The 15543-nt window shown below is 37.4% G+C and overlaps 1 protein-coding gene across 1 annotated transcript; it reads right to left on the bottom strand.

Annotated features, from left to right (window-relative positions):
• Positions 1-7554: 7554 nt before the first annotated feature.
• On the bottom strand, positions 7555-15460 carry Tbc1d22 (TBC1 domain family member 22). Its single transcript, XM_028174496.2, is given in 6 exon segments — positions 7555-8870; positions 11206-11472; positions 12055-12267; positions 14779-14921; positions 14924-15181; positions 15184-15460. Coding segments are annotated over 6 exon segments (1443 nt in total). The 5' UTR covers positions 15341-15460; the 3' UTR covers positions 7555-8465.
• Positions 15461-15543: the final 83 nt, after the last annotated feature.

The raw sequence follows: 15543 nt of genomic DNA on the forward strand, positions 1-15543 counted from the left end.
AAATTGAGACCCTGACAACTCATGTCTCAAGGAGGCATTTACGTTGTAGATGTCTATGGGCTCCGGTAACCACTTAACATCAGATGAGCCGTGAGCTCGTCCAGTCAACTAAGCAATAAAAAAAGAAGTTGGGTTCCTGATATATTCGGGTTCACGAAAAATTCATACCTAAAATTATTTTCTACTTGGTTTAATTAACAAATTTTAATGTTTGTTTCTGTAAGTTTAATGTCGGTGTATTAAAATTACATTTCCATTTGATAAACAGGAAAAACAGCACCTGCACACTGAAAATACTTTAGCGATGATTTATAAACAAAATTAATACGTGATGTTAAATAACTAGGTATATTTGCAACTTAATAAAGCGAATCCGTATGTCACATTAACTGAATTATGTTACAACACTAGTCTTGTAGGGCGGCGAGAGTAGCGCAGACTATTTACACATCATTACGAATACTTCCGATCCATTAACGGTATTTTTAGGTACCACAAGCACCGGTCACCGTCCTCGCCGAACCCGTCGCTTGCGACGAAGGGCTCGACGAGCGAATTAACCCACTGAGTTTCTCGCCGGATCTTGTCATTGGGTCGCGTTTCCGATCCGATGGTAGATTCTGCGAAGCACTTTGCAGTGTTAGCGACACTTCCGGTTTGAGCCCCGTAAGCTCACCTACATGTTAGGGTGAAGCTGACATAGCCTCTCAAGGCTATCAGCATAGGTAGAACAAAAAAGCAGGCTATAATGATGCTGCAGTACAAGTGATCTCTGAAAGTTATTTCCTACTTTGCCATCGGATAGTTTGTCTAATAGTTGAAAGGGAAGAGGAAGAGCATCTTAAATTAGTTGGATGGATAAAGAAAGAGGGCGAGAGAAGCATGCGATACAAAAATGAGGTATTTTATAATAGGCCTCAATGGAAAAATAGGACATGTTGCGTCAACTGTACCTAGTGGGATAAGGACGGATCATATATATATCCCTCGTGTTGCGCATATGAGGCCGGTTAGCGTCGTTTCTAGTACATTAAGAACTACCATCATCAGCCCAGCGATGTCCACTGCTGGCCTCCCACAAACTGGTGGTAGGACCTCTTGTGAGTCCGCGCGTGTAGGTACCACCACCCTGCCTATTTCTGCCGTGAAGCAGTAATGCGTTTCGGTTTGAAGGGTGGGACAGCCGTTGTAACTATACTTGAGACCTTAAAACTTAAATCTCAAGGTGGGTGGCGCATTTACGTTGTGGATGTCCATGGGCTCCAGTAACCACTTAACACCAGGTGGGCTGTGAGCTCGTCCACCCATCTAAGCAATAAAAAAAAAACTTCGATACTATACCGGTCCTGCGTTGTGTACATGCAGTCCGGGACCTTATACCTAGTTCGAGGCCTCTACTACGCGTAAACCCCACCCTAATCCTACGTGTAATTATGTGATTTAAATACCCAAATCTGGTCCCTTCTGAGGGTGCGAACACATTCAACGACGTATACCAGGAGGTTAGATAAATTAAAAAAATGATACAGAGCAATCCCCGTGTAATTCTATGTCAATATTAATATTGCGCATTATTATTTTGGGAACGGAAGGGAAAACCGCAACGTCTATCCTCCCGATTACAGCAAGCGCTTGTTGACACGGCGCATCACGTCGTACCTATTCTGTAACATTAATAACAATTGCTATGTTTGTATGTGATTTAAACTTATATGTCTGCTGAAAATTTTGGGGCTTCGATCGGAGTTTTGTTTCTCTCACGGGCGTATTAGTTTACATCCCTTCTCCTTCAAGTTGTCGTATGGATATAGGTTTTATTAAAATGGTTTTTGGAGCAGTATGTGGACTTGCCTTATCAGGAACTTAATGATCTAACCTGGTCTAACTTAATTATCTAATGATCTACGTTGGTCCGACCAGATCCGCACCGCTCTTGATTCCACGTTTCACAACGCCCTCCACATCGCCAGAGACAAGAATGGATGGAGAAAGATCGTGCGTGCGAAGGTGATACAAAAGGGTGGTCACGACCCTCAGCAATGAGGAATACAACGCAAGGAGGAGGAATGATCTAACCTAATGATCTCTCAACACTAATCCGCAGCATCTGTTCACGTCTTAACCTAACCTAATCTATCTTAAGAGGAGGGAGCCTGCAGTAATACAGGTCTTTGAACCTAGTACAGACTTCAGCTCTTTCAAAGGCTTACAAAATAAATTATAAGATTAATTTCCATTTGTATTTGTACTATACCTTTAAGAGAGAAATAAATAAATTATGATTATTATTATTATTATTACTTACAACAGCAAAAATCAAAGCTAACCCATGTAGCGTCCGTGTGCAATAATCACTCTAGCGCCCCCTAGTAAATGTAATAGGTTCATTGAAAGTACCCAGGCCAGAATCCCCAAGGTCGTAAGTGCCGCAATCCAGCTTATTTCTGTCGCGATTATGATTGCCTGGTTGAGGGATGGCGCAGTCGACATGAATCACAAGTGGGTCTTGTAACCCATGTCACAGGAAAGGTGGCACAATCACCAGTAACCACATAACCTTAGATGAGCCGTCAGCTCGTCAATGGCAATAAAAATAAAGAACCTTGAACTTCAATTTTAATTCAATGCGACCTGTTTAAAACTCCCGCTTCCTATTTTAATCCGTATTAGGTATATTATAATTTTTACTGTTAATAAACTTACCATTAATAAAGTTTAATAAATGCGCTAAAATCACTAACAAAATGTTCTTAAATCATTCATTTACAACTAATCACATTCTAATTCATTTATACACGTCTCAATAGCACTGTAACTATTTAGTACATTCGCATTTAGAAATGACTACACTTTTATTAAGCAATCACACTCTTGCATTAAGTTAAAATCATAAATAATACATATAATTTTCGATTCATTTTCTTAAATGACGTCTCGTGTTCATCAACTCTTTAATACGCATTCGGACTGTTAATTACCTAGAAAAATGCAAATAAAAGTCTGCCAAGAACTGAGGTCACAAGAGTTTTCAAGTTCTAGGCCAAGGTCCTTGGTTCTGCGCAAGTCTTGAAGGTCAAGGTCGATCAACATGACCACCAGATCGGTAGATGGCAACACGTATTCTCGGAATCAGGAATCATTAAATAAAAAAAACAAATCCACATGTAATACAAATTTATAAAGCGTTCGGTGAGTCTTTATTAAGTAGCTAAATCGTTTTTTTTTTCACGAAGCAGCCACGAGCACGATTGTTTTTTTTTTTTGTTGCTTAGATGGGTGGACGAGCTCACAGCCCACCTGGTGTTAACCGGACCGGTTACCATAGCCCATAGACATCTACAACGTAAATGCGCCACCCTTGAGATATAAGTTCTAAAGCCTCAGTATAGTTACAAGGGCTGCCCCGCCCTTCAAACAGAAACGCATTACTGCTTCACGGCAGAAATAGGCAGGGCGGTGGCACCTACCCGTACGGACTCACAAGAGGTCCTACCACCAGTAAGATTCCAGAGAGAAGAACAGATTCGATCGGTATAACATTTTTATTACAATACAATTGATATTCCAGCTTCAAGTTTGGTGACGGCGCGCGTTTCCGCTCCCTCTTTTGGCTTATGTAACGAAATTCGTGCACATTGAGGTCGTCTACAGTAGAACAAAGAATAAAAATTTTCGTTTTTATCTTTCACTAGCTGACCCGGCAGACTTCGTAGTGCCTCAATCGATAAGTAAAAGACCTAAACTTCTGTATAAAATAAACTTAAAACAAACAATAGGAATCCGTACGACGTGGGACACATCAAAGGGAAAAGAAAATTGTTATTTTTATTTAATTCCGAGCATTTTCATATTTATCTACCTTTTAAACCTTCTCTGGACTTCACAAATAATTCAAGACCAAATTCGGTCCAGTTGTTCTCGAGAAGACACTATTTAAAAATTAGTGACAGTTTGTTTTTAATCTTGTTTCATTGAGTTATAAAAAATACATCACCCAGTAATCGAAATTCGGCTATAATGATTGCGCCTCAGGATTTTAGAAGACTATACTAAGTATATTTCTATTTGGTTTTGTTATCGTATTTTTTCTTAAAAAAGTGGAATAAAAACATGAGTTTCCAAAAAAAAATATAGAGCCTCCCTTTCCTTTCTAAGTACCTACATAAACCCATGTAGATGCCGCGACGATAATGGCGCCGCCCATCTTGAGGTCTCATTTGGAATACCCACAATCTTATCCTTCAAAATCTTCAAATCAGTACGCAATTAGATCGCACCAGAAATGTATAGGACAGTAGTACCAACCTGTGAACAGCCTCATAATATTCCTGCCTTCACTTGATTTGTCTTTTATATTACTTGTTTTTACTTTTCAAATAATATAATAATGATAATAGCTAGTGGTCCCCCAATAGTCGAAATTCGACTTTAATTATTTAAATTATAAGTTTGAATATTATTATGGTTCTATTGTCAAAGATTATTACATACAGATTTCGCCAAAACTATACTATAGACAAATAATATCATTTTCAATTTGACCAGATTTTAAACAATAACAAAAGTTTGACAATAAACAAAAAGTATAATAACATGTGTGTGTTGTGTCAAATACATGGTAGTGTGCGTTATGTTTTTTTTGATTTCATAAAGAGGGGTACAAAGTTTTTGCCTCACGTATTAATATTATTATAGATCATTTAATAATTGAAGGAAGGAAAATAAACAGGATGAATACAAACAAGTTACGAATAGATCTGTGAAATAAAATACCTCTATTAATAGTAAAAATGTATGTATCTTTTATTTTATTTAACATTACAATAAAATAATAGGTAATCAATATAAAACGAAATAAAAAGAAAAACAAAAATAAAAAATGCCCGCTTTTTTAAATTCGCGCGCAAAATGGCCGCCAACATAAATTGTATGTAGGTACTATAATAATAATTTAACACTTTTTTAAATCGAATTGTAACGCCATTATTAGCTTTTTTGCAGATTAAGCAGTCTAATGTCTTTTTTTTTATTGCCTAGATGTGTGGACGAGCTCACAGCCCACCTGGTGTTAAGTGGTTACTAGAGCCCATAGACATCTACAACGTAAATGCGCCACACACCTTGAGATATAAGTTCTAAGGTCTCAGTATAGTTACAACGGCTGCCCCACCCTTCAAACCGAAACGCATTACTGCTTCACGGCAGAAATAGGCAGGGTGGTGGTACCCACCCGTGCGGACTCACAAGAGGTCCTACCACCAGTAAAATGTTTAGTGTAACCATGCTAATAACTAACACGGCGTTAGAAATTATTATGCGCACTGTTCACTGGTAGATAGACTGTTTATGCGAGACTTTTATAGCTGTAGATGAGCAAATAAGCTACTGGGCCATCGAATTATTATTGTTCAGCCCTTCCATCGGTAGACTTTCGCAACTAATATAATTTCAGGGAAGAAGAAACACAGTATAACAACAGCTTATATTGTAACTGTTCCCGAATCTAATTTTTATTGTTTCCTAATACTATAAAGTTTACATTATACTGAGGACAAATCACGCACGATCATCAGGCCCAAAATTAGGATTCCCTATGCTGTGGGTATTAGACTGACAAGCATACCTACTTATAAATTTTTAAATATATAGATAACTAGCGGCCCGCTCCGGCTCCGCTTGTGTCTTTAACAAAAATTTCAACGATATTTGATGTCGTTTTATTTTTTTAAATAAAAGAACACTTATTGCGGCATAACTATAATAGTTAGAAATATGCTGTCGCGACACTTTTTGTAAGTAATAATGTGTTCTACAAAGTCGTAGTACATTGTTTTATTCTATCATCAAAAGTTTTCGCAGGGCACGCGATGTAAAGAATATTTTAGGTAATTTTTTTACACCTTGGGTTACGTTATTGGAGTTTTAGTAAGGATCCCTAATTTTTTCCAAAAAACATTATATCTTATGTCACTCGGGAATAGTGTAGCTTCCAAACAGTGAAAGAATTTTCAAATCGGTTCAGTAATTTCGGAGCCTATTTAATACAAACAAACAAACAAATCTTTCCTCTTTATAATGTTAAGTATAGAAGTATAGATAAGCAACCAAAGAGCAAACAAATCTGTTCATCACACAAATGTTTGCCCGATGTGGGAATCAAACCCACAACCTTCGGCGCAACAGTAAAGGGCGCTAAATATTGCACCACCATGTCATTGGCATTGTCAGTTACATATAAACTATCTTTTTTACTACTGCACGTATTGTAGGACAAATAAAATGCTGAGGGTGTTTTATTTTATTGCCTTTGTAGGCAGACGGGCATACAGCCCACCTGATGGTGAGTGGTTACCGTCGCCCATGGACTTCAGCAATGCCAGGGGCAGAGCCATGCCGCTGCCTAACGCTTAATACTCTCCATAAGCCTCATTTGAAGAAGGACATGTCATAGCGCTCGGGAAACACCGTGGAGGGGAGCTCATTACATAGCCGGATGGTACGTGGCAAAAAAGATCTCTGGAAACGCACTGTGGATGACCGCAGTGGCTCCAGGTAGTATGGATGAACTCTACTCCGGTGGCGGGCGGTGCGATGGTAAAAAAACTACTTTGCCACTACTCATGTTGTACAACGGATTAACCAAATATGAACTTAATAATTGATAAAGACTAGGTCAGTAAATGAGTATTTTATTACTGTTTGGATTTAAAAACAGTGTATTTTAATCCTGTATGCAGGGCATCTATACCTATTACTGCTTAATAAAATTATTACTAGCCACACAGATAATCATTTATTTTGTGACATACTCGTGACTACTGACACAAAGTAATAAGACTCGGAAAATGTTTAAGCATCGGTTCTGTTTCATGTCCACTGTTTCAACCTACTTCAAAGAAAGGAGGACGTTCAACTAAAAACAAAATAGAACAAGAATTTAGAACAGATTTTTTTGCACTTACCATTCTACCAGTGATCGTGGCGTTTCACACAGCACTAATTATCGGAAACATAAACAACTTATAAACCCCACAATAAATTAATTTGCGAGAATAAATACATCACAGAATAGTAACCATGATGGTGCCCAGGGAATTAAGTCTCCCAGAGAGAGGTGCATGTATGGTGCTAATTGTTACAGGTATGTTTCAGTAATCAAAGGGGAAAGTTTAGCTACACTATCTGGTTAAACAGGTGGTAAAATATGACGGAACAGTCTCAATTTCTCAGAGCACATACTCCAAAAAACACAGATAATAATGACGTGCAGCCCACAAACCAGATTCGAAATACAAGATCCAAACACAATCATCAAACTGTTTACACCACCTGGCCAGTGGATAATGAAATTCTGTCAGTAAAGGTCTTACTTCTGTCAGCGTCATATAATGGAAATACAGGTGAAACCTTCCTAGACTTCAATTAAGAGTCAAAAAAGAAAGTTACTTATGAAATTAAGTAAGCCCGTTTTGTCGTAAAAAGGTAATTATGCACAACAAAACTAATTTCACCACGGTTTCTTATCAAGCTTAATTTACAATTAAAACATCCAACTTTATGGCTCTGAATATTATATTTTAATATCTTTATTTATCAGTCAATAATCATAATACATTGATCTTGTAAACTTCATAAAAACCACACTATTTAAGTTGATGATTCTTTTCTAATTTTTTCTTTAGCTCTGTTGATTAAGAGGCTATTTTGAACAGTGCAAGATTTTTAAATTATATGATTAAAGTTGTATTTTCTTGCGGAGTTCAGGCGTCGCATCGACCGCTGTGAAATATTTTAACAATAATCACGAAATTCATTCAAATGATATATTGAATCTAGTGACCGGTTTTTTTCAGATTCTGATGAAAATCCCGCATTCTCTTGGAACAACGTATTCACGTATTTTCAGTAAATAAGCTAGCGCTTACAGCTTATTAAATAAACTTTTACTAACAATAATGTAATAATGTGAATTATTTTTATACATTTTTTTGATTTTGATATTTTTTTATCTTGACGATATGATGTTACTCGCAAAGGCTTTTGATTAACAAACTATCCTATTGTATGAATATACATCGTTTTCTTATTTACAAACATCATTTTCATATTTTTCATTATTATCTCAAACCAAGTGGAAGACTAAACTTAGTCATTACAGTTTAGAGTATGTAATTATCTTTTATGAAATACCAACATATATAGATAAATAAATGAAAGCGATTTAGTTGCATACTTTTAACAACTTGTAACAAGCTAACAGTGCTTTTGAAAATGATCAAAATTCAACATAAAATGGTTTGAACACCAGCTTTAACAACAATTAAACCATACTAGTACTGTTGGTATAGCCATCGTTGGCTCGTAGATGTTATAAAATTTAGTTTTCCACCTCTCAAAATCATTCATTAGAATATTCACACATACCACTAACTAGGCCTCGCCGCCACGTTAAGGGCAAAACGTGGTCACCTGTCTGCTTTACCGCTTTGCAGATGTTTGGGGGCATCAGCAAAAGCAAACTTAAGCCTATACGCCTCTGCAACTAGTACACTTATATTTGAATCAGTCCAATTTTGTGTTGGTACGTTCTGTAACAATATCATTAGACCTTGGAAATCTCTTTCCAGCATCAATCTCTCTCTCCAGTGAAGCAGGAAAGCGGCACAGACATAGAGTTGGAAGGTAGCGAACTCGTCGGATTCTGCAAGATAAGTGTCCCATAATCGAATGGTACAGGCTAACGGTATTTCTCTCGTGAGGAGATTATTCATCCAGCGGAATGAGAACTGGAGGTAGTCCACACCGTGCTGCTGCAAATGCTCGTGGAGTGGTAGATCGATGCGTCTTATCAGCTCCTTCAATTGATTTACCTGGAATTCAGATTGAATAGTAATGTGAGAAATATGCAACAATGCAATACATACTTTATTAGATTTACGCAGCACAGCAATAATTGTGAATCAGGAAACACCATCCAACCTATTACTGCCGCGAAGATTATTCGCAGCGGTTTGAAGATATCTGTTATTACAAATCAAATCATTTTTTTTTAATTCAACATAAATGAAAGTACATGCTTGTTGAACGTCAAAAAGAACTACCGCCAATTCACAAAAACTAGCCTCCGTCCTGTCTCAAGAACTGGCAAGAAACTCAGCGGGCATGTCTTTTTTTTTTAATATTTTTCTTTTTTTTCATTATTAGATTTTTTTAAACATAATTTTTTACAAGTAGTATTATGACGCAATAATGATTGCAATATTGAAATGCCCGGAGCGAGCAACTACAATAGAGTATGCCTTACGCGTCGCAAGTAAGGTTCCAGAATCTCGGTATAATCTCGCGCATTCGATTGATATTATACCCAACGATAAGTACATAATACTTTACACCTAGGTTACAGTTACGGCCAAAAAAACCTAAGATCAACTTAAGATTAAAATTTAATTTTTTTAATTTAACAATATCTTAGATTTCTAAGATTGAACGATACCGAATAGATTATTTATGTATCACGATAAAACACAATCAGGGATATTTCATTATCTTTAGAATCACCAATCATTATAATTGTAGATAATCAACTGTAGACTAATTTGTTTCCACTGGTCAGCTATCAAGGACTTTATTATATATGTCGTGGCCTCAGCTATTAACAATATACATTTAACATATAAGTATGAAATTTTCGTAATTAGTGACAGATCCAATTCAGTGATAAATAACTATACTGTTACGACGGCATCGAGATGTAAAGAGAGTCATCTATTGGCAAATAGCGACACTAACAAACACGAACAATAGAGCCATAATGCAGAAAGTAAGCTTACTGATTCATAAAGTCTTTTTTTTATTGTTTAGACGGGTGGACAAGCTCACAGCCCACCTAGTGGTAAGTGGTTACTGGAGCCCATAGTCATCGACAACGTAAATGCGCCACTCGCCTTGAGATATAAGTTCTAAGCTCTTAGTATAGTTACAACGGCTGCCCCACTCTTCAACCGAAACGCATTACTAGAAATAGGCGAGGTGGTGGCACCTACCCGTGCGGACTCACAAGAGGTCCTATCACCAGTAAAGTCCGTACTAGAGAATTACAAAGGTTGCAGATACGCCTAAAGCGAGTGATATTCCGCAGTTTTTTTTTTTTTTTATTGCTTAGATGTGTGGACGAGCTCACAGCCCACCTGGTGTTAAGTGGTTACTAGAGCCCATAGACATCTACAACGTAAATGCGCCACACACCTTGAGATATAGTTCTAAGTCTCAGTATTGTCACAAATTCATTAGGATGACCATATCAATTGCAAACACATCCAATAACTACTATCGCCATATAGCAGGGAACAGAATTGAACACAACTATTGAAACCTCACTACAACTTGTATAACGCGTATAAGGCAACGCGGACGTTATCGCCAACAACGACAACACCGCAGTATATCTAAAAGCGTGAAGCGAAACAATGATACGATAAAAAGTGAAGATTATTGCTCATTACATCGCAAAGTATTGACGAATTGAATGTTAGTGCGTACTAAGCAGTAGTACAAATACGGAATGACATTGTGTCTTTGATTATATTATGCCCATCTTAACCTGAACACGAAATAATTTAATAACACGCCAGACTTATCAAAGTAGATATCATATTTTCTAAGTTATTTAATGTTTATCTGAGCATTACTGGTGGTAGGACTACGGACTCACAAGAGACTCACAACTTACCCAGGTACCACCGCCTTGCCTATTTCTGCCGTGAAGCAGTAATGCGTTTCGGTTTGAACGGCGGGGCAGCCGTTGTACCTATACTGAGACCTTAGAACTGATATCTCAAGGTGAGTGGCGCAATTTACGTCGTAGATGTCTATGACCTCTAGTAACCACTTAGCACCAGGTGGGCTGTGTGCTCGTGCACACATCTAAGCAATAAAAAAAATGTAAGCTTTGAATGTAAATTGTGTTAGTGTGCAATAAAGTGTATTCTCTCTCTCTCTCTCTCTCTAAGCTCAATTGACCTCATATCATCACACACATCAAGTCTTTTTAACCGGCTACCAATTAAGCACACATCAAATCAGAACGCAGATAGAAAGTTTACATGATAATGATGGATGAGTTCCAATTGTTCATAACGATAACATAAAATTAGTCCATTGATTAATTATATATATGAAAAAAAGTACAATATTTTCATCTCCCACCTTGTATTGTATTCCCAGCTGTGCAAAAATATAGTTATCCTGAACGCTGTCCAAAAATTTCGAGAGACACCAAAACGAATCTGCCTCAATGATGTCCCTCTTCTCTTCAGTCAACTTGTCCAGAGGATAGTTATCCAGCTCCTCGCCAGGAACAGCCTCCTGGAGGAACACCATGAAGAACGGCGTCACGAGGTCATTAATGCCTTGGACGTAGCCGGAAGCTGGGTGTCTTATTGCCCAAATATACAAGATCCTCTCGAACATAACCTAGAATTGAATGGTGCCCTATTTAATACCCTTATTATTATTAATAAAATATATTAAATAGTAAAACTTCTATTGCTGGTGGGGTGTCATATAAGGCCACACTACCGGTACCACCACCCTGCCTATTTCTGCCATGAAGCAATAATGCGTTTCGCTTTGAAGGGTGGAGCATACTGTAAAAACCGAGACCTTAGAACGAACTAGAACGAACTTAGAACTCTTCTCGCAAGATGGGCGGTGGCATTGACGTGGTTGATGTCTGTGGGCTCCGATGACCATTTAAGACCAGGTGGGCCCTGAACACGTCCACCTATTCCAGTAAAAAAGAAAAGATATAAGGGCAGTAATCGATTTTTATTTATCTGCCTAATTTAGTACAATTCAATTCTGTAACCAGTGTTCATTAGTTATCGATGACAGATCAATATCTGGAAATTCTGTATTGTAACTTCTCCACTGAAGTTTTGTTGACTGCCATGACTCTTTCAAACGTGGCGAGCATAAGCATTCTAAAATACATAATGTTATTGCTAGCTAAGAAGTCGTTAAAAAATCTAATGTAAAATCAATTTAGTTGCTTACCTGAACAGTGTTCTGTTGGAACAGCGCTACGAGTGGGCTCATTCTTGGTATATCAATATGTATCTGTCGGTATGTATCGTCGTCTCTTTCTGCATCATAATATTGTCTTACTAGATGTTTGTAATCGGCACGTTTTCGTTGAAGTGTGTCTGCGCGACGTTCAGAATTAGCTGGTAAGTAGCCGGCCAGAAGCCTCCAAGTTACAGCTCTAGCCTAGAAATATAGGTTATCAAGGACTTTATAGAGGACTCGATATTTATGAGGGGCCTATTTTGTCCAGAAGTGGTCAATGAAAAAGCTTTGTGTTCATAAAACATGTAGTTAAGAAAGAACCATCAAAAGTATCGCAAGCTTTAACAACCAATTGGTTTTAAAACAAGCACAAAGGAATAAATATTTAGTAAATAATAGGTCGATACTTAAAAGGTTGCCTTTTTACTATAATGGCAATTTGAAACATTATTTATCTATGGCTGGCAATAAATTCTAAACTCAAATGATTTTATTTAAAATAAAAAAATATTTTCTAATTCAGTCATTTGTTTATTGGTCACTGTTTTGTTTTCAATATGATTGTGTTTTTCATCAACATGTACACGATAAAAATACGAGTAATTATGGAATACATAAATACGGATTCCGTCGCACTAGTATTGCTAACACAAACGGCCACAGATCATTACTGGTGGTAGGACCTCTTCTGATTCCGCACGGGTAGGTACCACCTCCCTGCCTATTTCTGACGTGAAGCAGTAATGCGTTTCAGTTTTGAAAGGTGGGGCAGCCGTTGTAACTATACTGAGACCTTAGAACTTATATCTCGAGGTGGGTGGTGCATTTACGTTGTAGATGTCTATGGGCTCTAGTAACCACTTAACACCAGGTGGACTATGAGCTCGTCTACCCATCTAGGCAATAAAAAAAAACCCAGCTCATAACATTAATGGCGTGTACGGATTGAACATTACAACGAACGCACGGTTCGTTTTGGGTTGAACGTTTCCAACATAGAAATTTTGAACCTTATAAAATGAAACGCATGGTCGCAAAAGACTAAAATCAACAATGACAGTTTATAGACAATAGCTGGAAGCTGACGATACTCAATCTACCGCTGAGTTAGCAGCAACTTTCAATATGAGAATCAACATAATATCAGTTGGCATCAAAATGGTTGGGTAAAAAAATGATAAGTGGGTGCTGCAAAAACTGAACGATCGCCAGTGAGCTAGTGCCAGTATACTCATCATAGATTCTGGAATGTAGTACTGTAATGACAGAGAAGCTTCCGAATATCCCATCAGCCTTGGTTAATCATTGAAGAGTTTACTGGCTTCGGGCCACCTGATTTCAAGAAGGGCATTGAAATTACAGTGCTGACATAGATGGACTGATACCATGAGTACATAATTGGTTAATAGAAAAAAAACCTTAACTTTTGTATACTAAAAACAATTTCACAGATAAATACCCAATTTAAAACCAACAGGATTCTAAAAAACTTCTGTTTTTTTAACAAAGTTTGTTGCAATGCTCAACCTTGAATCTCTCACCATCCACATGGCAGTTATCAGAGCTAAGAATAGTCATAATGTCTCTGCTACAAAGAGTTATAGGATCGCAGTAGTTAGGAAAGTACATCTTGAAAGAATCTTGCTAACAATCAAGATAAAGTTGTATAAGTTCTCATCAACAACAGCTAGACTCAGTCTGGCAAACTTGGAAAAGTCTTCTATCTTAAAAAAAGATTAGAACTCTTGATTTTCTGAGTAACATCAGGTGTTCTGTGATATATTCTGTAGCATAGCAGATGGGTTGTTTACTCGTGTTACCTGGTGATAGCTTGAAGACTAGTATTAAAGTTAGATCCTCTAACCTTCAAAGCTTCTAATCTTATCAACATTAAGCTTAATGGACACATTAGCTCATAATAGAGTTTGTAAATAGAAAGTAATCTGACAACTTCTAAAAATTCTTATTTCTTCCTATATACAGACATCACCCTATTAACAACACCTTCCCTCCTATTAACAACTTATTATTATATATTATACTTATTTAGCATTATTCTAGGTTTTGGACCATACTAACCATATTTACTCTACACAGTCTTGTGTCCTAGATTTAAGAATGGAACTGTTATTAATACAATATAAAATGTATACTTCAACCATAGATTGAAAATGGATGTTGGCTTTCAGAACCACCAGCTTCATATGAGTGAACCGGTGTCAAGTTGAATGATAATATTTTAATGACAAGATAATGCTTAGAATCTCAAACTTTTTACAAAAAATCAGTGCTCAAGAAAACCTTGTATTTACACTATATTAACCATGTTATTTAGAAATTAGTCACAAGATGCAAACAAAGAGAAACCTATGTTTTTCCTTATGCTGTTTATTTATTCACTCACACATTTTGTTCATGGTGCGTCAACATTTGTAACAGAAATTGTTTTCAAATGAGCTATTTAAAAAGTAGATGTGTTTGAAGGCTATGTATTGTATTATAATGAATTAACAGAACATTAAAAATATTCTGTTTGGAATTTTGAAATAGGATCTATGAGTTATATCTACAATTTACCCAACTTCATATTGAGGGCGTAAACCTTAAATTTGAAGTGAATTTGTCAAGCGATATTCTAGATATGTTAGTAAACTAGTGAAATTTTGTTATATGCTATGATTTAATTACAATAAATCAAATTATGTAACATACTTTAACTGGTATCCCAGACCAGCTGATCTGTTTGAGTTCGTCGAGGTTGACAACTGTGCTGTCGTGTATCTGCTGGAAGCGCTCCAATTTAGACTCGCTGCTCTCCTCGCGCGAAGCAAGCGCTGATAACCGCACTGGGCGAGCCGACCCGGATACTGCCTTATACCCGACCCACCACCGACCTTCCGACCCTCATTCTTCTTAACTTCCACCACCTCTTTACTCTTAACATCACTCTCAACCTTCACGTCACTTCTGTTTACGTTTTTAGTGCTGTTTCTGTGGGAATTTATGACGTTCAAGGCCGCTGTTTCTGATATACTTTTCGATATTTTAGTGTCCGCTATCCCCGAGATGATTTCGTCGTCGCCGAGATCCCAGGCGTCGTTGACTGACGCCTGGATTGCTGATACGACGACCCGGACATAACCTCGTTTGGGATGACCCTTTGGTAAGGCCTCCCCGGTACAGCGCGCTGAGGTGTCCTCCAGAACGTGTCAGACAACAAACCCTTGTCATGTTCGGGTTCGTGATTTCCATAATAACGTACAATTTGAAACATTCTTAACTATATTTTACGTACAATAACAAAACCACATAAAAAAGTTTTTTGTTGATATGACTCGCCTTGTCTGACACAATATTATCAACAGCAGTCAGCGAGTGACAAAATCCACAGAGTACCTACCAACTTAAACTTATGTTCGTTTGGTCTATGATTCATATAGACATTAAAATTTGATTATTACAATTTCATCGCTGTTT

This window comes from Bombyx mandarina, chromosome 16, assembly GCF_030267445.1.
Source record: "Bombyx mandarina strain Sakado chromosome 16, ASM3026744v2".
Classification (NCBI taxonomy): Eukaryota; Metazoa; Arthropoda; class Insecta; order Lepidoptera; family Bombycidae; genus Bombyx; species Bombyx mandarina.